The sequence below is a fragment of the Saccopteryx leptura genome, chromosome 1 (genome assembly GCF_036850995.1).
Source record: "Saccopteryx leptura isolate mSacLep1 chromosome 1, mSacLep1_pri_phased_curated, whole genome shotgun sequence".
Lineage (NCBI taxonomy): Eukaryota > Metazoa > Chordata > Mammalia > Chiroptera > Emballonuridae > Saccopteryx > Saccopteryx leptura.
Genome location: NC_089503.1, coordinates 14,146,014 through 14,171,418, shown reverse-complemented (window position 1 = coordinate 14,171,418; position 25,405 = coordinate 14,146,014). Strand labels below are relative to the sequence as shown.

The 25,405-nt window shown below is 42.3% G+C and overlaps 2 protein-coding genes and 1 non-coding gene across 3 annotated transcripts in view; 1 reads left to right on the top strand and 2 right to left on the bottom strand.

Moving 5' to 3' along the window:
* Nucleotides 1-1,160: 1,160 nt before the first annotated feature.
* On the bottom strand, nucleotides 1,161-6,350 carry OR5B21 (olfactory receptor family 5 subfamily B member 21). The gene is made up of 2 exons (XM_066360412.1): nucleotides 6,222-6,350; nucleotides 1,161-2,132 (listed from the first exon to the last, which is right to left on the bottom strand). The coding sequence occupies exon 2, from the start codon at nucleotides 2,109-2,111 to the stop codon at nucleotides 1,161-1,163; it is 951 nt and encodes a 316-aa protein (XP_066216509.1). The 5' UTR covers nucleotides 2,112-2,132; nucleotides 6,222-6,350.
* An 11,852-nt stretch (nucleotides 6,351-18,202) lies between these two features.
* LPXN (leupaxin) overlaps nucleotides 18,203-25,405 on the bottom strand; it is a 42,272-nt gene continuing 35,069 nt past the window's right edge. The window contains exons 8-9 of the mRNA XM_066360411.1: nucleotides 19,762-19,910; nucleotides 18,203-19,452 (exon numbers count right to left, since the gene is read on the bottom strand). Of these exons, the coding sequence (XP_066216508.1) occupies nucleotides 19,183-19,452; nucleotides 19,762-19,910 (419 nt within the window). The 3' untranslated portion in view covers nucleotides 18,203-19,182. The remainder of the gene's footprint in view (nucleotides 19,453-19,761; nucleotides 19,911-25,405) is intronic.
* On the top strand, nucleotides 25,239-25,315 carry TRNAA-GGC (transfer RNA alanine (anticodon GGC)). Its single transcript has one exon. It is a non-coding gene; the product is annotated as a tRNA-Ala (tRNA).

Genomic DNA, 25,405 nt, shown 5'->3' with positions numbered 1-25,405 from the left:
ATGTGAGAAGTAAAATTAATCTTCATTCCCTTCCCACACACACTCGTTCGCTCACACCCTCTGGCACATGAAACAAGACCTGAAGGTGGACTGGCTCTGTGCGTCGAAGTGCAATTCCTATCTTAAGAAGTCAATTCCCACAGGCTTTTCTATTCTTGGAGCATCTAATTACAGAACATCTGAGAGCAACAGGGATCCAGAAGTGAACTGAATTATTGAAAAAAACAGAAGCAAAGAGGGTGCAGAGCGTTCTTATGTGTATTCAAATAGACACCCAACTTAAGGGTGCTGAGAAATGCAAGCATTTAATTCAGAAAATAAATATATTTTCTTTCATAGACCTTCAGGGAAAAAATGCTCTGTTTCTCCAAACCTTCTGTGCAAGTTTTGGTAATTATGTTACAAAAAAGACAAAAGCATAGAGGAGAGTACAGTCTCTTTAAAGAAATGTATGTTTATTCTGGTTGCAGTTTAAACAATTTATCTGCTGCAACTGTCACATGTACAAAGAGGCTTATTGTTTTCCATCAAGGTTGTCTCAACACTTTAGTGGGAGGGGATGGAGAATGCAGCAATGCACAACTGATGAGTGAGGGTGGCATGTGGGTGGGCACAGAGGTGGGGGGGTTGGGAGGATTTAATATTAGGTCACCTGACCCTTAGTCTAGTGCTCTGTTCTTTAAATTACAACCTGCTCTAAGACATTATTAAAATGTTGAAACATTTTTGTCAGCATTAGAAATTTTACTTTCAAGCCCACTGGCCAAAGAAATGAAACATATCACACCATGCATTCCAGCTGATAAATATTAAACAAAGAAGACGTGAGCCGGACGGCAAATTTTAATAGTGCATGGACGGTTTTTTTCCCATTAAAAATAGGCAGGGGGAAATTAAGTTCATTCAATGCCTGTTTTCATTTCTTGCTTTAAATCAAGTCAAAAAACAAGTGCAAGAAGGATGTAAATGTTCCACATCGTCATTAACCAAAACTAAGACGGCCTTTCTGAGTGAGACATTTCAAAGTGCTGCTTTTACAATGTTTTCCTCATAGCAGAAGTAACCACTGTTTTTGGAAAAGAAAGAACTGAAATCTGCCAAACCTCAAAAGTTGTGAGGACATCCAAGTCTGAGGGAAGGTTTATCCCCTCGTTACTTGACTACTTCCTTCTCACACCAGAAGACTGGGGATAAAGTGTGTTGAGTGTTCTCCAGAGAGCATTTTTCACTTCTTTGTTCCGAAGGCTGTAGATGAAGGGGTTCAGCATGGGAATCACCACAGTGTAGAAAATAGACGCTATTCTGTCCGTGTCCCTGAACTGGCTGGAACTGGGCTGTATGTACATGAAGATGACTGAGCCATAGAATATGGACACTGACATGAGATGGGACATGCACGTGGAGAAGGCTTTCTTCCGTCCTTCAGCAGAACGCATCCTTTGGATGCTGATATATATGAAGAGGTAAGAGATGAGGATAACCAGGAGAGTGAAAAAGACATTGAAGCCAACGACACAGCAGACAAGCAACTTGCTGAGGAGTGTCTTGGAGCATGAGAGAGCCAAGAGTGGGGGAATGTCACAGAAAAAGTGATTAATTTTATTAGAACTACAGAAGGAGAGCCTAAAGATGTCTGCCGTGTGGATGGAGGCATTGAGGAAGCCACAGACATAGGAGCCAGTCGTCAGGAGGGCACACACACCCGTTGTCATGGTGCTGGTGTAATGAAGAGGCCTGCAGATGGCGGTGTGGCGGTCATAGGCCATGGAGGCCAGGAGGTAGCACTCGACGGTGGAAAAACCCCCAAAGAAAAAAAACTGAGCAGCGCATCCGTTGTAGGAGATGACTTTGTTCCCTGAGTACAATCCAGCCACTGTCTTAGGAGCTATGGCAGATGAGTAACCCAGGTCTACAAAGGACAGGTTGCTGAGGAAGAAGTACATTGGAGTGTGGAGGCGGGAGTCTGAGTGGATGATCACTATCATCCCTCCATTCCCAACCAGAGTGATGAGGTAGATGAAGAGAAATACCAGGAGGAGGGGAACCTGAAGATTGGGGTCGTCTGTTAACCCCAAGAGGATGAACTCTGTCACGTCTGTGTTATTCTCCATGGAGGTCAACTCGAATGTGCCCTGGTGATTAAAGAAGAGAAGACAATGAAACTCAGATGCATAAGAAGAATGTTGGGATGTTATTGTCAGGAAGGGGGAAAATTCCACCCTTCTTCGGGTCTTACTGCTGGGCCAATAGTAAAATTATTTCATTGACTCAGGACTAGATTAACAGGAGAAAAACTGATTTAATACGTGCCCATGGAAGAATCACAATATGACAATCAGATCACAAAATGAGGCTCAAAGAAATGGTCAAACCAGGCACCTTTTTGCACTGTTTTTTGGAGAAAGGGACAATAAATTTGTGAGAAATTGACAAGACAGTTAGTGCTCATTAGAAAGAAATCTAGGCGAGGTTTGGGCTTAGGTAGTAAATTAGTAAAAGCCATGAGGTGTGTTTATACAGACTTTTTTGAATGACTCTGGATTTTTCAAATTCTTGTGATCAGGTTGTGCCTCAAACCTCAGGAGCAGAGAGGTCACCTATCACACAGAAAGTTATTCTCTTCATTTAGAGAGACAGAAGAAAGTCAGAGAGAGTTCCTCCTGTTCCTGCTCCTTCTCAAATCACTTTAGTTTGAAATAATCAATAAGCCATTGTAGGATATCTTGGGGCACCCTGCCCTGGGCCCTGACAATATAAAAAGAGGAAATTAATATATATGTTGAGAATGTACTGTGTGCAAGGTACATGCTAGACCCTTCCGTTATATGACAGCTTTTAATCCCGTTAGAAGATATTGTTATGCCCATTTTATAGATGAGAAAATTAAGGCTTGGGGAGATTAATATTGACCACAATAACCTAATTGGTAGAGGTCAGAATCAAGGTTCTCACCTTTATATCTTGGAATCCAAAGCCCATGTACTCAGAGCATGAGTTTTTTTCTCATTCCTTATCTGCTTATTTCACTCCAAAGAATATAGCCTGCATGGAGATTTCCTAACATTTTCTATACACATATAATTATATGGTCTTAATCATAATAATGGCTCACTATACCCCAGGCACTGGTCCAAGGGCTTTACTTGTGGTTAACTCATTTAATTCTCACACCAAACCTTGGGGTTGATTCTATTATTTTCCTCATTTTATGCAAGGAGTAACTGTACAAATGAAAATGCTCCCCTCCATCTTTTCCAATTTGTCACCTTCATAAACAGTGCCCCATTGTCTAAAACATGCAAACAGCACCCTTTGCTTTCTTATTAGATTATTTCCAGCTGTCAATCTTGGTCTCCTTTTTCTGGCCACTCTCAGCTCCTGAAATGTAGTAGCTTTCCAGTAGGGACTGGAGAGGTATTACTGTAACATAATAATGATAATAAAAATAAAATAACTACTGTCCAAAGTCACATAACTGGTAAATGCTGAGAGTGGAATTACAGCTCTGGTCTGTCTGATATTAAACCCAGAGTTCTGACTATAACATTTAATGTCTTTATCTTTCAACAATAACTTGATTGAAATTACTCTTAATATATTTACTTGGAGAGAGATGTATTTCCACCTCCTATCAGAAGTCTTTGCTATTGTTCCTGGTTATAGTTAAGTCCTCCCTTCTCTGCTCTCTCAAAGCACTTGAGTCTTGGTTGATTATCACACAATGTGTTGTACAACCACCTAGCTTCTTTTAATGGGCCCTAAGCCCATTGGGACAGAGACTGCCCATCCAGCCCACCATGGCCCCTTACACACATATATAAATATTTGGTGAATGGACTAGAATATCAACACCAAAGGGCTTAAACAATTTTTCCATGCTAACTCTACTACAAACAGCTGATTGCTCTCTTGTCTAGCTGGATCCATGTTCCCTGCCAAAATATTAGCTTAGACTTGTGGTATGAAAAACGTTCAGAAATAAAGTGAGACCAGGATGAGAGGCCTGGAGAAAGGCTGGTGTCCTACTTCTAGGGCACTGTCTCTCTCTTATTGTTTTTCCTCAGCCTGAGGTGTTTGCAGGCTCTTCCTGTCCCTGGTTGCAGAGTGGATGGAAACAAGTCAAGACCAGGGAAGAGAGGAAAGGTGTGGACAAAAAAGAGAAAGGGAAAGAAGGGACTAGAAGGGAAAGAAAGTTTCAGTTCTGTTTGACCTTGGCTCACCTTGGACAGCAACTGCAGTCATCAAATTGGTAAGAAGCCTTTTTTATACACCCCCCCCCCCCCCAAAGAAGAAGGCAGCGCAGCTTGTCCTGCCAGGGCAGTGGTTACCCACGCAAGTATTGTGGCTGGTGTCCTAGGAACTGGCTCAGCCAGCTTGTGAACCACTCTTGGTCAGGACCAGGAATAGTCTGCTGCTCCTTCCCAATGTTTCACCTTGAAAACAATGCTCCAGTGAATACCTTTGGACATGCCTCCTTACACCTCTCTTTTTTCATAAGATAAATGCCTAGAATTTTATATTTTTTATCTGCTTTTTACTTTTTGGTAGATTTGCATCTAATAATGTATCAATTAACTTTCCAACCAGCAGGAATTTCTGTTACATTTACCCAGTTCTTCTGATTTTTTTTTTAATTTTGACTTTTGGCCAGTGCCTGCATTACTCTCTAATTTAATAGACATAGTATCCTATAATCTGTTACAAGCAGTTTCCTGATCTTACCTATTAGAAAGCTGAGGTATATGGTGTGCATTTAAATCACACAATTACTTAATTGCAATATCTATGCAAAGTTACAGAGCAGAATTTCCAGTTTCAGCTTTATTGACTTTACAGATGAACAGTTCTTTGGTTGGAGGTGGGTGGGGGACTGAGAGAAACTGTCCTGTGCATTGTAGGGTATTTAGCTGTGTCCCTGGCCTTTACCCACTAGATGCCAGTAACACCTCCCTTCTCCAGTGTGACAACCAACATGGTCTAAAGACACTAGCAAATGTTCCCTGAGGCAGGGTTGGGAGACGGCAGCAACATAGTCTCTGGTTGAGAACCAGAATTCTAGAGTTTATAAACCTGTGTTTTCACACTTCTTCATGTAATCACAATCCCACGAGTTACATATTTTATATATTTTACAGCATACACATATATTTTATATCAATGCGAGATAAAGTAGTTAGTTCAAGGTCTAGAGTGTCAGCCAAATATTGCTGCTCATTGGTGGTGGTGGTGGTGGGGGATCAAGGAAGGAAAACTCTTCGCCAAGTACTGTGGTTCTTCAAATGAAGAGATAGTCATCCTCCTGCCTCATAAACCAACCTTTTCTCCAGCACAGGGTAAAATAAAAAACCTGGGAAAATTCCAAGAATGAAAGGCAGCTGACTTGGCGTGGATTCTAAAATCTATTCCAAAACATCTTCTCAAAATATTTATCCGATCAATTGTCTTGGTTCATACTGACCACCCAATTATAGCAGTAAGTCTGACTTCTAACAGTTATCCCAGACTTCCTATGTTAAACTGCCCCAGAATGCCCACTTCCTACATCAACAGTTAATATCCAGGGCATTGTCTATGTCCTCTTAATGGACAACCATTTCCATTATACATAGTGGTCATTGTTAATAAATGCGTCTAGATCCAGAGCAGCAGAGAGAAATCTGGAACCATGCAGACATTAAAGTCTTTTTTTACCCCTCACCACCATCCCTTAAGGGTTGCAACACCATACCCCAAACCTTGTTGCTTCTGCTCCTGGTGTGCTCCTCCACACTCACCCAGCCCTACCAAGGCCACTCTGTGCTGCATAGGCTGAACAGAAAGATCACAAGGAGCCTTGGAGGAGTAGAGACATTTTAGAAACTATGTAAAGATAACACATGGTAGGTCACTTAATTTAACAGCAAATGAGAAACTGTGTTGAAAATTGAAAGCATGAACACTTAAAGGCTTATAGAAGTCCAAGCCACCAAGAAAGTATAAAAATAAAAGTTTTATCAAGTTTCTGTTTAAGAAAATGTAACCCGAAATCACCGGGGGGGGGGGGCTCACTCTATTTCAATTTTGTCGTTGTTGTTGTTGTTATGAGATGTGGAAGAGGAGAGACAAAATGGAATCAAGTCATTTTTATCCCTATTTCTGAGCCCTTTCCTCCTAGACAAACCCATTATTTCTACCCACAGTGTGAAGAATGCTTCTTTAAAGAAAGATCAAGGAAAACAAACCTGGTTCCTCGGGAATTGTGAGAGATCTCAATTTAGAGCTGCCTTCAACTACTAGATTTTTGAAGTCTGAAAAAGAAAAAGAAAGCTGTTTGGTCTCTGAGGACCTCAGTTTTCAAAGAGTAAAAGATTTCCTGAGGCCGTGTGGTAAAAATGTGCGGGCATCTCAGCTGCTGTTGCAGGAGATTGCAGAGCCTGAGTGAAAGGTTTGAAATCCTGAGAAGGCCCGGGTCAGCCGGGAGCTGGCATCTATGTAGCTTTGGGATCCTCTGGAGGGAAGGTCCCTAAAGTTGCAACCCCAAGGTGACCCAAGGTTTAGTGAGAGTCAAACAAGCAATCAAATCGAAGGAGTGCTTTCCTGAGGGAATAAAACATTCTTATGTCATGGAAGAGCCTGAAAGGCTCAGAGGGAGCCCACTCTTCAGGCTAAAATGATTGATAATCAAGTTCTATCAATAATGCCTTCAAAGGAGCGAGAGGGTCCAATCACCCCCATTCAGTCCACAGAAGATTTCCTGTGAGTTTTGGGATCTAGCTGGTTCTCTACAATTAAATGGGAAGAGATTTTTCAATGCCAAACGTAGATGATAAACATCAGACTCTCCATTTTGCCTGAACCCAGTTTTCTGATGAAAGAACCCAAGTTCCTAGGAGTTTTGTGAATCAAAACAGTTTCAGGGAAAAAAAAATTCCCAATTTCTAAAAAAATTTAATTTTGTATTTTTTAAATGGAATGTGTTGAAGAGACATTGATTAATACAATCACACAGGTTTTAGCTGTACCGTTCTGTGACACATCATCTGTACACTGCACTGTGTTCACCACCCCAAGTCAAGTTTCCCTCCATCACCATCTATCCCAATCAACTTGGTTTTAAATGACTTTGTTTTAACATGGAGCTTACAGAAAGCAAAAGATTCTATTTCAGCCTCTACTGAAGTATCACATACTGGCGGCCTCCTATATTTCAGGCTCTCATTGGGTACTATGTGTGTGTTAGTTAACTTATGTTCACACAACTCTGCACAAAATGTATTATCCTCCCAATTTTACAGATGTGAAAACTTCCATATATACCTAACACACAGCAATAGAAAGAGGTCCTGGCCAGATGACTCAGTGGTAGAGCGTCACCCGGTATTTGGATAACCCAAGTTTGATTCCCGGCCAGGTCACATAGGAGAGGCACCCACCTGTTCCCCACTCCTCCTCTTCTCGCTTCTTTCTTTCTCTCTCTCTCTCTCTCTCTCTCTCTCTCTCTTCTCTCTCTCTCTTCCTCCTCCTCCTCCTCTTCCTCCTCCTCCTCCTCCTCCCCTCCTGCAGCAGTGGCTCTATTAGAGTCAGATGGCCCCAGGCTCTGAGGATGGATCCATGGCCTCTGCCTCAGACTCTAAAAAAAAAAAGGCATGGATAGCAATGGAGCAAGAGCCCAATATGGGCAAAGAATCGCCCCCTTGTGGGCTTGTGGGGTGGATCCTGGTCCAGGTGCATGCAAGATTCTGTCTTTGTTTCCCCTCCTCTCACAAAAGAAAAAGAAAGAAAAGAAAGAAAGAAAGAAAGAAAGAAAGAAAGAAAGAAAGAAAGAAAGAAAGAGAGGGAGGGAGGGAGAGAGGGAAGGAGGGAGGGAGGGAGGGAGGGAAGGAGGGAGGGAGGGAGGGAGGGAAGGAAGAAGTAAGGAAAGAGAGAGAGAGAGAAAGAAAGAAAGAAAGAAAGAAAGAAAGAAAGAAAGAAAGAAAGAAAGAAAGAAAGAAAGAAAGAAAGAAAGAACCAGGGCTCCTTGGAGAAATAACTGATTCTAGGACTAAGGCAGGAAATATACCAAAAACAAAACAAAAAGACCCTGGAGCATCTTATAGTTCCAGAAAGTAAGAAGATACTCAAGTCTGATTCAATGTCTATACACTTCTTCACTGTGCCTTACTGCTCCTACAATCTCCAGTCAATATAAACGAGCAGGGATGCTCTCAGAATCTGGAAAAGAGTCCTCTTTCCCACAGGGACTCACAAAGGCATGTTCCAGCAAAGTCAGCTATAAAAGTGAAGCTTGTTTACCTTTAATTTTTTTTCCTTTTATGAAACTATTTTCATGGAAGAATTTTCTGTTAGAATATTTTTTTTAATAAAAGAAAAAATAAGAAGAGGACAAGTAGGTGCCCAGCTAGGTGATAAAAGGCCAAGGATGATTTTGCACCACTGTTGGAATTTTGTAGTAACTAATACCCTGGCCCCTAAGACTAGATTTCCTCCTCGTTATTGTAGTGGATCAATACCACAACTATGGGAAAAACTAAAGAGAGGAAGAGGGAGAGAAAGAGGAGGAGAAATGAAAAAAAGAAGAGAAAAAAAAAAACATGGAGGAGAAGGAGAGAAAAGTGGAAGGGGGAAGGAGGAAGAAAAGAAAGAAGAGAAAACTTTACTTGTAGCTTCAAAACCCTAACAATTGAGGTAGTCTAGTCAAAACATATATGGCCCTATGAAATAATTTAGTGTTCTCCTCCATCAGTGTATAACATTCTAGAAAATTAAACAGCCTATGAAGACTACTAACATGGTGACGTGAAATGGTCCTGAACTTCAGCGAGTGACCTAGAATTGGTACTGAATGGGTAACTTCCATCAGTCCTTAGTCTCTTCGAGCCTCATCAGTTCCTCGTGGCAGTGAATTTATCTTTTCTTTTCCTTCCCCAGAGCTCTTCATTCCTAAGGGAACACTTCCGCTTTAACTTCTCTTACTCCTTCACTGTTGATCTTCCAAAATCAAGTAGTGACTCTACCTTCGGATAGGTAGGTATACGTCGAGGGTTTAGAAAAATAAAGAAAGGAGAAGAGCGAGGCCAATTCTGACTTTTAGTTCAAGGCCAGATGTCAGTTTCTGTCCATCCATCCTCGAGTTAATGCTGCCACCTAGTGGTCATCTCAAGCCTTCCATGTGGTGAGCTATTTCCTATGGTGCTGAGGAAACAGAGAGCTTGTTTTCCTCCCAGGTGCTGAGCAGTAAGTTCATATAGGAAGAATGTTTTGGACTTAGAAGAGGAATCAGAAAGCTACTAGTCTGTCGAAAATGTTGGTTTCATGGACAAGTCAGATGTCAGCACCTTTTAAGACCTAAGAGATCACCAGGTGTTAAGATGCACAGGACACCCTAGCCCACAGGTGACAAGTCCAGTTCTCAGGGCCTGATGCATGGATTCAGATCCCAGCTCTCCCAGAGCCTGGCAGGCTCATACAAAGCACTTAGACTCTGCACTCCATTGTTGTGAGAGTTACATAGTAAATGTAAAGGACTGTATAAGTATGTGTTGTTTTTGTAAATATTTAATTTGATCAAGGAATAAACTGAGATTCACAGAGGGGAAGTGATCTGTCGAAAGCCACCCAGCTGATGAGTGGCCTAATTAAAACCCGTGAGTCTAAGATTCCTGACCTGTTTCTATTCATCAATTTCCCCAGAACTTCCTGAACTTCTGTTGACCTCTCAGCCCCATTCAGGTGTCTGCACTCTCCGTGAGTGATATCATCTCCTTCACTAAGGTTGGGACCATGTAATATCAACTTCCCCTCCACCTCTCCATTTAAATGTCTCTGCTCTTCTTCTGCCTTTCTGTCTCAGGAACTTCCCTCTTCTTTTCCTGCCCCCTCCATCTATACTGTTGATCCCATCTTTACTTCCTTTTCTGAGATCTTACAACAGCAATTAGTCCCTGTTCTTTATACCATTCCTTACTCGCTCCTCGGCAACTCATGTCTGTGACTGCATATATATATATCTCTCTTTTTAAATGATTATTTTGGAGAAGAATGAATTTTCATCCTTCAGAGAAAGATATGAGAACATAAAACTTAAAGTACATCAGTTAAAATAACAGCAACAGGTGCAGTGATCAAAGTCTAGACACTTACTTGCCAAATTAGACTTCGATCTAGAAGAGATCAGAGTAAAGGGACTGTCATCACTGAATGAAAGGGAGTGGCTGGAAAGGAGGACAGAAAGGGGGCATTGTACCCCAGCAAGGTCAGGCTCTCGTCTAGACAGACCGGAAGACAGACACTGAGGTCACCAGCCTCAAAACCATTCTCTAGTTGCACAAGCTTGAGAACATTAAATATTTAGTAGGGTGTGTATTTACATGCCTAACAGTAGCTCTGGGATTTTTTTTTTTTTTTATCACCTGTGTATATAATGAAATGTGATGAGTTAAGGATAAGCTATCCGAATGAAACCACCTAGCTGGTGATCAGATGTAGAATTATATCTTTGTCACTGCATTCTTTTAAGTAACTGGATTTTAATTCTTTAAGGTTTGGACTAAACTGTGTCCCCAACAGAATTCATATGTGAAGCCCTCTTCGCCCCATTGTGTCTGGATTTAGAGATGGGGTCTTCAAATGGGCAATTAAGGTTAAATTAAGTCATAGGATAGGACCTTCATCTGACAGGACTGGTGTCCTATATAATAAGAGGAAGGGATACTAGAAAGGCACCCTGAGAAAAGTCCAGGTGAACACACAGCAAGACAGCGGCCATCAGTAAGCCAGAGAGAGAGACTTCAGGAAAAACCAAACGTGACGACACCTTGATCGTGGACCTCCAGCCTCCAGAGGTGTGAGAAAATAAACTTCTGTTGTTTCAGCTGCCCTCTCTGGTACTCATTATGGCAGCTCTAGCATACTAATGAAAGTGACAATGATGATAAGAATTTTCCTGGGAATTTCCTTGAATTATGGTTGGGTCAAGGATAGGCAGTGAATATTACTGCATTGGAAGCTTCCTGAACTTTTTTCCCCTCTGTGACTCAGCTTCATTAACCCAGGTTAGCTGTTTTCTATCTCTGGGAAGCAGCTAAATGGATGGATTTCCTGAAGCATGGAAATCATTCACTCTTGAGCATTATTTTGTCAATACGTTGCTGCAAAGGAAGATTATGAGCTCACACTCAAGCTCTTCTCCTAATCACCCTGCATTTCCAGTTTCATCAGCTTTCATCCTGAGCCTTAGAAAAGATTTCTGAAATCATCCCCCAAACAGCTAAGAGCCTGCTACAGTTTCACAGTCTCCGTGGAAATGCTTGAGAGGGAAGCAAAGTTGACTTCTTCACTTATCTCCTGGACTATTTTGCTAATGCCTTTCATGTATGGTTCTTTGCAGTTTGCAAAGCCCTTTCTCACACTTATTATCTTGGTGAATCCTCACAACAAACCCACATGGGAAGTAGGATTACCCACACTTAGCATATGATGAAACTGAAGTTTGGAGAAGATAAATGGCTTAACTAAGGTTTACACAGTTTGCAAGTGGCAGAGTCAACATTTGGACTTTGGTTTGTCTGGTGCTACAGTTACTATTCTTGTCACGATACCCAAAACAACATAGGCTACAGCAGCGAATCACTGTCCTGCCCTAGTCCCCTCACTTGCTCCTTAAAAATTCACTTTGTGGGGCCCTGGCCAGTTGGCTCAGTGGTAGAGCGTCAGCCTGGCATGCAGAAGTCCCGGGTTCGATTCCCAGCCAGGGCACACAGGAGAAGCGCCCATCTGCTTCTCCACCCTTCCCCCTCTCCTTCCTCTCTGTCTCTCTCTTCCCCTCCCGCAGCCGAGGCTCCATTGGAGCAAAGATGGACCGGGTGCTGGGGATGGCTCCTTGGCCTCTGCCCCAGGCGCTAGAGTGGCTCTGGTCGCAACAGAGCGATGCCCCGGAGGGGCAGAGCATCGCCCCCTGGTGGGCGTGCCGGGTGGATCCGGGTCGGGCTCATGCGGGAGTCTGTCTGACTGTCTCTCCCCATTTCCAGCTTCAGAGAAATACAAAAAAAAAAAAAATTCACTTTGTGGGCCATGTTTCTGAGATGTGCTTTACATCGCTGATATCAAGCCTAAAAAAAAGTGTCTTTGGCAAAGACTGAGCAAACCTTGGTGTGGTTTCTACTGTTATCACTAAAATTGAGTGATCTTGACCTATTCATGTAATAGATCATTTTTAATAGGTAAAATAGAAGTAATAATTCTTGCCCACTCCCTTCCTCAATCCATTCCACGATTATTTACTACATTAGATGAAATACATTAAGATCCATAAAGGCGGGAACATTGTAAAGCTTTGCCAATATAAGGCTTGTCACACATTCAAAGTAGTGTGATTATTAGTGATTTAAAAAGCGTTCCAATGGAGTTTTTCATGCATGCTAACCCCTTCATAACCATCCCCAAAAGATGCTGTAAGTTCCCCACCCGTATCTGCTGTAACTCACTGATGCACACTGATGTTTTCAGGCACCTAGTACTTAACCCGAGGGGCTTTGGTCACAGAAGCATGTCCAGCTTGTATACAGGGCAGGCTGGAGGAAGCAGAGGTGGGATGACGGGAGGGTCAGTCGACATTCCGTGTGTCCTACAATAGGTCCAGAGAGCCTTGAGAACGTTGAACTCCAACTTGCCACAGCAGTAAGCTCTTCATTAATGCATACTGAACTGGCCTGTGTCCGTTTGCTATCCTGTTTCCCCACTGTCCTGCTTGTGCATCCAGAGTTCTTATCATAAATGGACCATGGCATGTAGACCCTCATTGCAGGGTTTGCTTCAAGGAAAACCCGAACAAAGAGACACTCTGGGATAAGAGATGGTTTCCCCAAGCAGTTTGTATTAAGGAAGTAACCAGGGGACAGACAACCCTCCCACGACCACCATGACCACGGCCTTCTTTGCCTCGAGAGAGTGTGTTACATGTCACCCTTCTCATTTCCCATTTTTCTTCTTTGTTGGAAGCTCTGGAAATTTACCTTGCCCAATTCACAAGTTATTTTATTTATCTTATATCATTATCTCTTCTTATATTCCTCTTTCAAAACTTCCACATCATCCTAGAAAACTCTTTCCTTCTAAGCTTCTCACTTCTTTAATTTTTTTAATTTAATTTTTTATGTTTTTCTCACTTTATTTATTTATTTACTTTTGGTGACAGAGACAGAGAGAGGGACAGATAGGGACAGACAGACAGGAAGGGAGAGAGATAAGAAGCATCAATTTTTCGTTGCGACACCTTAGTTGTTCACTGATTGCTTTCTCTTATGTGCCTTGACTGTGGGGCTACAGCAGACCGAGTGACCCCTTCTTCAAGCCAGCGACCTTGAGTCCAAGCTGGTAAGCCTTGCTCAAACCAGATGAGCCCACGCTCAAGCTGGCGACCTCAGGGTTTCGAACCTGGGTCCTCCGTGTCCCAGTCCAATGCTCTATCCACTGTGCCACGGCCTGGTCAGGCTTTCTCACTTTATTTTTAAGTCTCCAATATTTAATTCACATTGGAAAGTTCAAGAGCACCTGGAGTGAGAAAGTCATATTCTCCAAAGGTCGCTGGGCATAATTTATTATCATCATCCTCAACCTCCAAACTGAGAAGTATCCCTAAAATCTCCTCTCAGAGTCACTGTAAATGTCTTCTTCCTCTTCTTTGACCTCCTGTAAAGCCAGTTTTCTTCAAAGAGCAACTTTTAAGATAAATGTACATCCAATTATCTTGTGATTTTAAATTTTTTCTGCCTTTTTTGCTTGCAAGTAAGACAAAGATTTTTTAAAACAGTTTTTTAGTACAAATACAATTACAGTAACATCAAAGATTTAATATTTTTCTATGGATGAGCACTAGATGAACCAGCATATATAACCTGATTTGCAATACATTTTTGCATCTTATAGGATGACAACACTCTCCCCTATCCCCTTAGTGATATTGATACACATTATTCAACTTTACTAACAAATCAGACAGGAACAAGAAGTTTTTATTCTAAATATTTATATATCAGCTAACTCCAAGATGCTTCAGACTTCAAATACAAAGTGTGCCATTGTAATGTAAAAAGTAGATTCTATTTTTGTCTGTTTGTTTTAGGGTGACACACAATGCACCTTCTGTGCCACCACCAAGTTCATTCATTCATTCACTCACTCATTCTTCAAGAATACTTTACATTTGTAAGAGAAAGACTATCTGGTTGGCTGACTCAATTGGTGACAGACTTTCAGCTCCAATGAGTTTAACTGAAAAGGAGAATTCATTACTCACATGACTTCCCAGTCTGGGGTTAAGATGCTGATATGGTAGGATCTAGCAGCTCAAAAAAAGAAGACATTGCCTCATCATTACTCAATGCTGCTTTCCTCTGTGCTGACTTCTTTCTCAAGCAACCCTGTGCCCAAGTGATAATTAAGATATTTCTCAGCAACAATGTTTTTTTTAATGCTACACATAGAATCCCAACAGAATGAAAACACCTTTTCCCTCATAATTCATCAAAGGTCCTGGGGCACGATCTGATTGGCTTTGCTAGAGTCACATGTCTACCCCTGATCCAATCATATTGGTCCAGAAGAACAAAATAAGCTCACTGGTCAGGCCTGACACTCATGTCCATTTTGGGAGCTGAGAATAGAATCAACCTACAGTAAATAGTCACATGGACCAAACAGGGGGGAGATATGGTTCCTCACGGAGATGCCAGACTGAACAGAATAATGCTGAGATGTGTACTCTCATTCTATTTCACATCCTCAGTTATATCCGGTTGTATTAGTCATCATAGCACATTAAAGTCCAAAGGCAGAAAAATCTAAAATCAAATTGTCTCACCCTCTTTGAGTTAAAAGTTTAAAAAGAGCGAAGTCCTGTGATTTCTTGATGCATTCATTCTCAGCCGTAGGAATTGTTCTGTTAGCACCTGTGATTAGAGGTGTCTTTCACAGGTAGTTATCCATAGACAAAAATATTATCTCTAGAATACAGTTTTTGTCCAATTTGGTAATATCAAAAATAGAAAGGGAAGATGGATTATTCTCACCAAGAAGCTGGGAATTCCATGCAACTGTCCAGAATCCACAATCTGTGAACACAAACATTAGGAGCCATCTTCCCACAAAAAATTAGTTTAGGCACAACATGTTTAAGTTAAGTACAAGGGAGAAGTGGAACCAACCTTCATAAACTGCCTCCTTTCTTACAGAATAGATCGGAGACATTGCAGCTTCCTGGCAAAGTTGTACGTTTGCAACAAGCACAACTCAAGTACCAGCACTTCTCTGTGATCCCAGGGGATTTCCGGTCTCCTTTGAGCTCCGGGTTCTCAGCACTTCCATGCTGCCCTGATGGTGAGTTTGGCCTCTAGTAACAGAGCTTCCACAGTGTTGTGGGGGCACACAGTCACTTTTTCAGTCCCATATTGTAGTGGCTGCCACCACTGCCCTTATTAAGGACTTGTTCATGCCTGAGACACTTGCCCCTAAAAGAAGTCATCACTCCTTCTCACCTTCATTTCAGCTGGAAGAGCTCCCTTTTCAGATTCCGAGACTAAAGCTGCTTTTTTAAAAATATATATATTTTATTTGTTAATTTTAGAGGAGAGAGAAAGAGAGAAGGAGAAAGAGTGAGAGAGAGAAAAAGGGGAGGAGTAGGAAGCATCAACTCCCATATGTGCCTTGATTAGGCAAGCCCAAGGTTTTGAACCAGTGACCCTAAGTATTCCAGGTTGACGCTTTATCCACTGCGCCACCACCGGTCAAGCTAAAGCTGCTTTTGATGCTTCTTACTGCTGTGCCCTAGGGGCCTAGGGAAGACCAGTAGCTCTGCCTTGTGTTATTCATAACACCACGATTCCTGCCTCTCCTCTAGTTTTGAACTCTGTAGAGTTCTCAGACACATTCCTTCAGGGCACTAGAAATATCTATTTGTTTACCTCTGTGTTACCTTGAAACTCAGAAAAATACATTAATATTTTTGCTTTTGAACATATAGTCATATAAATTCGAGATTCATTACTCCCTTTTTAGCAGTACCCAGATTTTTTAAAAGTATTCACATCTCCTCCACAAAGTCCTTGTGGTTCTCAGGAACTTAGTCCTGCTCCTACCTCTGGGGTCCAGTTTGGTGTAAGCCAAGCAGCACTGTCCACTCCCCCAGCAAAAATCACTAGTGGGTATGTGACCTAAGCTAGTCCAGGTAGTAGAATCTTGGGACTTTTCCTGCTAAGTTAGAGGAAAACACTCTTTCTTCCTCTGCTGGTCCTGAACCAAGAAGCATGTGGCTGGCAGCCATCCCTCAACTGTAAGAGATGTACTTGCTAGAACTTGTATGGAAAATAATTGTTGCCTTTACCAAAGTATCACCTTGGAGAATTACATACTTATTCTATAGAATAATTAGCTAACTCATTGAGAAATTCTTCTTTTAGAATACAGAAATAAGGTTTCCAATCTACAGCATATTCAGATATCTCACTGGTGCAAAAGCTCTGTTCTTTGAGGGCAGGTTTTATTTTTTTTAAAAGCTAGGAGTTATTTAGAATCAAGAGTAGAGAATTAGGTGATCAGTTTGAGTAATAGTAATGTTTTACTTGTGAGTGGCTTCCTTGTGGCTAAAACGCTAGTCCTGATGACATCATCTCTTTCTGAACAGGTAAAAAAAAAAAAAAGAAAGAAAAGAACCTGAACACTTTCGTTTCTTTTTCTTTTTCTAAGCATTCTTTCTTGAAAGCTTAAACTCCAAGTTTACTCTGTCAAATATCCAAGGCAACCACGAGCACTGGCATATTAACACCTGCATATAACACCAGAGAGTCAAATGCGGTAAAGAGGATGTTTAGAAGTTGGACGTAAATTCTGCTTAGTCTGGTACTCTCAGCCAACCACAACGGACGTGAGACCAGATGGCTCCCTATCTGTGTGGCCACCCACACAGCTTAGATGCATTTGAAGTCTGTATCACATAGAATTAACTGTTACCACTTCCTTTTAACTCTCAAAATCCCTACCCATCCATTCTAACAAATGTGTGCATGTGGGAAATAAACACAGCTGCAGAGCCACTGGATAGCAGGACCCAGAGAGATATAAGAAAAGTTGGCAACAATCATTTAATCCATCAGTTCTTCGAGAAGTTCTGTGCCCAGACCAATCTGGACACCAAATCAGTTTTATTTTCAAGAAACACCTTTAGTTAAGGAGTTTACCACAGTCATTTAATCTTTTTTTTCCCCCTTTGATTGATGGGGGTGGGGGACGTGCAAGGAGAAAAGCATCAACTCGCTGTTCCACTTAGTTGTTCCATCTAGTTGTGCACTCATTGATTGCTTCTTATATGTGTCCTAACCAGGTATCGAACCTGCGACCTCAGTGCACTGGGACGATGCTTTATCCACTGAGTCACACAGCCAGGGTCTAATCTGTTTTTAACAAACAATCATACAACATCTTTAAGACCATGGTAACAATGATGTGGCACAGACCTACTCACTATCTCTTTTGAGTAAGGATGACTCCTTTTAAGGTTTACTTGAGGGAGGGCATAAGAAAGTCAGCTTCTTTAATGACCTAACTTTTATGCAACTTTATTTACAATATTTTGTGGAGGAACAAATAATGAAGTGGAGATTTTTATGGGGGGCTTGGATTTCTTTTCTTTTTTTTCTTTTTTCCGAAGCTGGAAACAAGGAGAGACAGACAGACTCCTGCATGCGCCCGACCGGGATCCACCCGGCACGCCCACCAGGGGCGACGCTCTGCCCACCAGGGGGCGATGCTCTGCCCCTCTGGGGCGTCGCTATGTCGAGACCAGAGCCACTCTAGCGCTTGGGGCAGAGCCCCAAGGAGCCAACCCCAGTGCCCGGGCCATCTTTGCTCCAATGGAGCCTTGGCTGCGGGAGGGGAAGAGAGAGACAGAGAGGAAGGAGGGGGGCGGTGGAGAAGCAAATGGGTGCTTCTCCTATATGCCCTGGCCGGGAATCGAACCCGGGTCCCCCGCACGCCAGGCCGACGCTCTACCGCTGAGCCAACCGGCCAGGGCGGGGGCTTGGATTTCTTAATCCAAACTAGAAAATGATCAAATGATCTTTTACAAGCTCTTTCTTTAGAGATATTCTAAGAACAGCCATCGTGTCTGTCTTCATGAGATTACTGTGAAGTTGAGGAAGATGCGTTTTTATTTTTTAAACAAAAGCTTTATTGAGATATAATTGGTACATAAAAAATCTGGACATATTTAATATATATATAATTTTATGGGTTTGGAGACGTGCACACATATGCAAATATGGATTTGCAAGTGCCCAGCGGAGGTCCAGTTTTTCTCCTTCAGTGAACGCAATGATGAAAACAATATTAAGAAGCTTTGCCATCTTTTCAAAAAATTCTTTTTATCTAAGTGCAAATTAAAAAGTAAAATAAAATGAACATTATGGACCCAGATGAATAAAAAAGTGAACAGGAGTCCTTCCTTTTAGTTTCTTTTGATGAAAAAAAGTGATGTTGTACAGAAGTAAACAAGAGGTATGATACAAATTTAATTGCAGAAAATGCCTAGTATATTAATAGGAGAAGCAGAGGGTTTGTCTACCAAACTATATGCATTGAGTCATTAAAACACAAGCCACTTTATTTATCAGTTATGTCAGCACGCAAACTTGCCCAGTTAAAATCTACTTCCTCTTGGAAGAGAGAAATACACCGAAGGGAGATGTGAGGAGATTGAGTGGTACCATGATGCCGGACAGCAAGGGTGAGTCCTCAGCCGTGACTGTGGGGAACCCTGGGGAACCACGTCCCAGGGAACTATGGGAAGCTTGAAAAGGCCCAGTCTGAGGTCCAAGGGAGAGAAGATGTGAACAGGGCCAGCACAGGGGTGAAAATGAAGAAATCTGAGTTTTCAGATTCTGAAATGAATGCACGCAGATGGAAAATATATCTGCAGAGGCGCGAGAGAACAGCGCCCAGATCTAAATCCAAGTACCAAATTAAAATTTAAAGAGACTAGAAATCTGAAATTTAAGACTAGTCATGTGACAGCTAGACGTTCCTTTCTTTGTTCATCACCTTTACTCTCTCTATATGTTTACTGAGCAGGTCAGTCACAACAAAGGCGCTCTTCCCTCTCTTGGTTTAAATTTTATAAGGGATCTATCTGAAGGGGCTGGGCTCCTTCAGCTGAGATTACAGTTGGAAGAGTTTATTGAAGCAGGGTTGACAGTAGGTCTTGTCATTCTGTTCCCTGAAGATCCCCTTTGACAGCTGCATCAGGCAGAAAGCACATACGAAGTGCTCAGGGTGGAACTTGTGGCCCATGGCACTGATGCAGCGGCCGGTGATGGGCTGCCCGCACCCGTAGCAGAGGGTTCCTTGGCGGCGATGGTAATGGAGCTCACAGTAGGGACGTCCATCCAGTTCAAAGAAACAGCCAGTACTGAAACTGCTGAAGCAGTCCTGGGGGGCGGGGAGAAGAGAAAGGAAAGGAATGCAGGTGTCAGCCTAGAAAACTTCCAGCTTACAAATTCCTGCCAGTTACTTGCAAGTAGCAGAAATCCACTCGGGCCCTTGACAAATGGAGGGTAGACTATCGCCCGCTAGCAAAACAGACAAGCGAAGGCCCACAACAAATACTACGTGTTGTGTCTCCTTTAGGAAGCCCACATCAGTTCCTAATCCCGAGCTGTGAACCCTCTGAGCAGCTGTGCCTCTTGGAGAGGAAAACCTCTGACTTTTTGTGAATCCAAAACAACTGAGTATACAGACCCCACAAACAAAGCACTCTGGGTGCCAGACAGTGTCCATGGCTGAAAGGTAGTTTTCCAACACCGGGCGGTTGCAGCCACCACACTTGGGTGAGAACAGGGCTAAGAAGTCCTTTCGGCAGTACGGCTTCTTGTCCTTTTCATGAAACCCTGGAGAGAGAAAACCAAGGCTTTACTCTTGCAGTTCCAGACCTTTAAGCCAAGTTGGAGGTCGAGAAGAAGCTAATGATTTTATCAAAAAAAATTTTTTTCCATTGATTGGGGGGTGGGGGAGAAAGAGAGAAGCCTCAACTCGGTCTTGACCACTCATTGGCTGCTTTTCATATGTGTCCTGACCGGGGATGGAACCGGCAACTTTGATGCGGTGGGACAACACTGTATCCGCTGGGCCATCTGGCTAGGGCTGGAGCCAATGATTTTAAACTTTCCCAAACTCAGTGTTCTCATATTCAAAATGGGGCTACAATAAATATCTACCTCTAAGGTTTTGTTGTAAAAAATACTTGGATAATGCAGGTGAAGTGCTTTAGTATTGTGCCTGGTTTATAGTGAGCACTTAACAATGTTAAGATCTATTCCATCTTGATGCCTTAGTAACTAACTATCCCTTGGGCCTGAACAGTTCTGCCTGAGGCCTTCATATGGCTAGCCTCATCTTGTCATTCACAAACCAGCTAAAACTCATCTTGTCAAAGAGGCATCTATCTCCCCACATCATCTTTATCATTGTCACTATCTTTGCTGTTGCCTAAAACCATCTTCGTGGTCTGTCTTGCCTCACTGCAACATTAGCTGAGAGAAACTAGTTTTTGTTGGTCTTGTCACACTATACCTCCAGGGTCTGAAACAGCACCTGAAGAAAAGTGACTAATATTTAAAAATAAGGTGCTATGAAATAATAATTCCCAAATAGATGTAAAATCTAAAGGTAATAATTCAGACCATACAGTTACTTGAATTAAAAATGGATAGATTCTTCTTTAATCTGGGAATGAAATGAAAACTGTCATAAAAGGGCTCAAACTTCAATAGCAAGTTATAGATTAATAAATTTATCTACATTAAAAGTATACTTTAATGCCAGACCAGGTGGTGGCGCAGTGGATAGAGTGTCAGACTGGGACGCAGAGGACCAAGGTTCCAAACTCCAAGGTCACAGGCTTGAGTGCAAGCTCATCCGGCTTGAGCATGGGCTCACCAGCTTGAGAACAGGGTCGCTGGCTTGAGTGTGGGATCATAGACATAACCCCATGGTCACTGGCTTGAGCCCAAAGGTTGCTGGCTTGAAGCCCAAGGTTGCTGGCTTAAGCTCAAGGTCACTGGCTTGAGCCCAATGTCGCTAGCTTGAGCAAGGAGTCACTCTTCTATGCTGTAGCCCCCTGGTCAAGGCACATATGAGAAAGCAATCAATGAACAACGAAGGAGCTGCAACGAAAAATTGATGCTTCTTATCTCTCTCCCTTCCTGCCTGTCTGTCTCTATCTGTCCCTCTCTCTGTCTCTCTGTCTCTGTCACAAAAATAAAATAAAATAAAAGTATAAATTAATGATTTATATGTGACCAAAAAACACCATAAACAAAGCCAAGACACAGGAAAACCAGAGGAAAATACTTGCTAATTATATCTCAGAGAAATATAGTGAATAGAAAGGTTCCTAAATAAATATATGATTTCTATTATTGTTTTATAAAATTTATCCCTAAAAATTGAATCAGGTTGAAATAAATGAACTTAATTACATATCAAATTGGTGGTAAGACAAAAAAAAATAAGGCAAGAATTCATTCTAGTACCTTTAAAGCACAGTATTTTGACTGTGCAGTCCTACTAGATGCATTCTAAAGACAAACAGAACAACAAAGAAATCTTACTGCGTCCTGCCCTTGACCTCTCTGTGAGACCTGAGGGCACTGGCTGAGCCCCAATACCATAAACCAATAGCTCAGGAAGTAGGAAAGCCCCGCCTGTGCCCACTGAAATGCCATGTAAGCAAAGCATGCTCAGTGGCCTGGGAAGCATCCCACCCAGAATATTATTTCTAGAAATCTACTCTCATAGCAGCAGCCAGATCAATCAATCAATCAATCAATATTGATTGATTGATCTGGCTGCTGGAATATTCCAATATTGGGGTTGGAATGCCAATCAGGTGGCTGCAGTCTTTCTAGGACCTCTGGTCACTATTTGGTTTCCTTGCCTTGTTCAACGAGGCTGACTTGGAAAAGCAGATAGTTTGACAGAATTCTGAGGCCTATGGCTCTAACAGTCTAAATGAATAATTTTATAAACTGTCCTGTGTTCTTGCCCCTGTGACACAGGTGAGCCCACTCTACTTTTTTTCCATTTTATCCAAGAATGTCTAGAGTCTGATTGAGGGTGACTGACTGTGGGAAGGCCTAGTATTTAAGAAAAACAAACCAATGTGCACAATTGTCTTTCTTCCTTTTGTATGGCCCAATATTTCTCAATCGTTCATGTGCATCCATCACTTGTAGATGTCAATATACATATGTCACCTTGTCAATATACAGATTACCGGCTGGGCCCCACCCCCAGAGTTTCTGATTCAGTCTGGCGTGGGGCCGAGAATTTGCATTTCTGACAAGTCCTCAGTGGTGCAAGTGACCTCAAACTGCGCTTGCCTGTACATCAGTGTCACCTGAGAAAGCCGTAAGGCATGCCAACGACCTAGGAATGATTCTCACTGAGGCACTTGTAATGGGCCATGAGAATGAGATAAGAGGGAGGTACCAGCCTCTGTTTGAACTCAGGTGAGTCTCAGGAGAGGAATCAACAGCAATCTGCCAAACTTGCGTGATAACCCTGAATTTAGTATCCAACAAATTGAGAAAGTTTCAGCATTGACTTTCCTGGAGGCTCTCTCTGGGGCCAATTACCTCTGCAGGATGGTGGAGGGACACTAACAATTAAAAGTGCCACAGAGAGAGGGAGGATGTTTATACTGGGGTGAAGCTCATAGCCCCGGGGGAAATTAAGGAGCACCTGTATGGCCCGGATAATGAAGGATTCAAAAGAAAGGTAGACAATGAGGACTGGGTCCCTACGGGAGGATGTTAAGGCCTGATGTGCTTAGAAACTTGCTCCTCCAAGGGTAATTCCCTGAACTGAAACAAAAATGCAGATGAATTTAATTTCTCAGGAGGCTCAACAGTTCAGCAGTCATTATAGAAGCTATGTGTGTGACTATGTGACTTGCGGTAAAGCAAACTGCTACCTAATTAATGAAGTAACCATTTACAGAAAGCAAAGGATAAAAACAAAAATACTACACAAAAGGAGCTTCTGATTAATAAATACCCTTTTTTTTCCTATCAGCTGTCCAAATAAATATATTTTAGGTGTGGCTTCATATTTATATAAAGTTATAAAATGACCCAATCTGCCTTATCTGTTTAGAAGTTGCCCAAGTCAAGAGCAGTGGTGCTTCCTGGCCATCCTATATGCAAGATACTTTTCTTTTGTGTCTAACTCATATCTCTTCTTGAAATAGGTCTGTATCTTGTTGTTCTGTTCTCAGGCAACTTCCACATCACAATTATCGCTGGGCAGCGTTCACCTGCTGACTATTCTACTCAACTAACTCTCAGACTTCTGCGGCTACCAGTACATTATAAATTTACCACGCCACATTTCAATATCCTTTAGATTAAATCTGAGTGAAAAAGACTCCTTAACTAAAGTGCAACCCAGAAATGAAAGATCTAATGATTTGTGAAAAGCACTGAACAAGCTTCAGCGAGCATGCACATTACTACAAAGCACTGTGCTGATGGATTACATCAGCGCTGCCGGATCCAGCTCTACCTTCAAATCAAGTGCAGTATGCTGGTACCAACAAAATAAAAAGACCCAGCATGTGAAGGGAATTGAGTTTCTGTCAAGGGGCAGTTATAATGTTGTAGAAAAATACAAGAAACTTGCAAAAATAAGACCTTATTTCAATTCCAACTCTTTGACTTTCCAATTGTATGACTTCAAGAAAATCACTTTTCTTCTCTGAGCTTCAGCACTTTCATTTTTAACTAAGTAAAATGTGGAATAAAATTAATCTCGCACAGTTATTGTTGGAATTAAAGAGACAGTAGCTGGGAATAAACATAAAAACAGGTTCGACATGAGGAGAGTCTGTGCTGGTGAGGGCAAGACACATGGGATGATCTTCACTTTCTCCTGGAACATCACTGACATGGTGATTAAAAAATAATCTAAAATAGAAAGACCCATGAGGAAAGGAAGAAAAGGAAAAAGGGCGCCACGAAAAAAGTAGCAATAAACATTTCAAAAATTTAAGGTAGGTAAAAGTGAAACAAGTAGCCTGGCAAAAACAAGAACACTGAAACCTCCATATCCTGAGAGAGGAAGTGCCAACAAAATTCAAGCCATCTGGAGCTCCATAGCATCAGAGGGGCTCAGGAACTGAATGGATAAAATAGTCTTCAAGACTGAGCACAGGATGGGCTGCAAGTCTGAGGAGCTGTAAGAGAATCAGATTCCTTGCCTGACCATAAGATGCACTGATTAATTCTGGAAATACCAAACCATAGAGTCTCAGTGATCAGGAACACTGGGCCCCATGAGGAGAGAAGCCAGGCTTTCCACTGGGAAATGGGAATGAGATAAAGTTGACATTCTGAACAGTAAAAACCCATCTTCCAATCCCTTTTTTAAATTCTCATAATGCTGGCAGAGAGAACATCTCTTGGGTAGAACTGATTCAAGACTAAAGAGCTAACATATTAATATCCAGGAGGGTCCCAGCAAACTGACCAGAGTATCTTATCTATGTACCACATAGTTCTGCCTATATCCTGACTAGCATTTTAGTGTCTCATTCTTAAGTAGGAAACGGGCAGCCAAAGATCAGCAGCATTTGGCAAAGACCAATATAACAAGATGTATGGCATCAAGATGTCACAGATATCAAATTCCAAACTGAGCTGTAAGACATCCCTCAAAAGTAGGCATCCATGGACTATTCCCACAAGGTTTGAACCCTTAAAGCACACTGAGGTGACAAAACCGGTAAAGAGAAAGGGAAATGGAGAGAGAGATTTCTTTGAAGAAAACTGTGCTATGGGTGGTCCACCACTGCCCCCAAGTAGGATGAAGTATGGCTCTCTTGCTAATCTCAAGTTAAGAGAGGGACTTCAATAGGACCACTCAGAGAGCTGGGTATATGTCCCCTGCCATTAGTGGGATACCGGTGATGGTACTAGACTCATCCCTGGAAAAAGTCTCTAGGTGAGAGTCTGGCTGAAGGAGCCTATGGCAGCTGAAGAGAGAGATGCACCTGAAAATTAACTTTGGCCCCACTAACTGCAAGAGAGAGGTACAAGATTCCCATGGTCTGTATATGCAAATGTGAGTGAAAAAGATGATCTGGAGCCATCAGAATCATTTCTAAGAGATCACCTGGAGGAAACAAGGTAAACCCTGCAATAAAGAATCTGTGTGGGGCCCTGGCTGGTTGGCTCAGTGGTAGAGCGTCGGCCTGGCGTGCAGAAGGCCCCGGGTTCGATTCCCGGCCAGGGCACACAGGAGAAGCGCCCATCTGCTTCTCCACCCCTCCCCCTCTCCTTCCTCTCTGTCTCTCTCTTCCCCTCCCGCGGCTGAGGCTCCATTG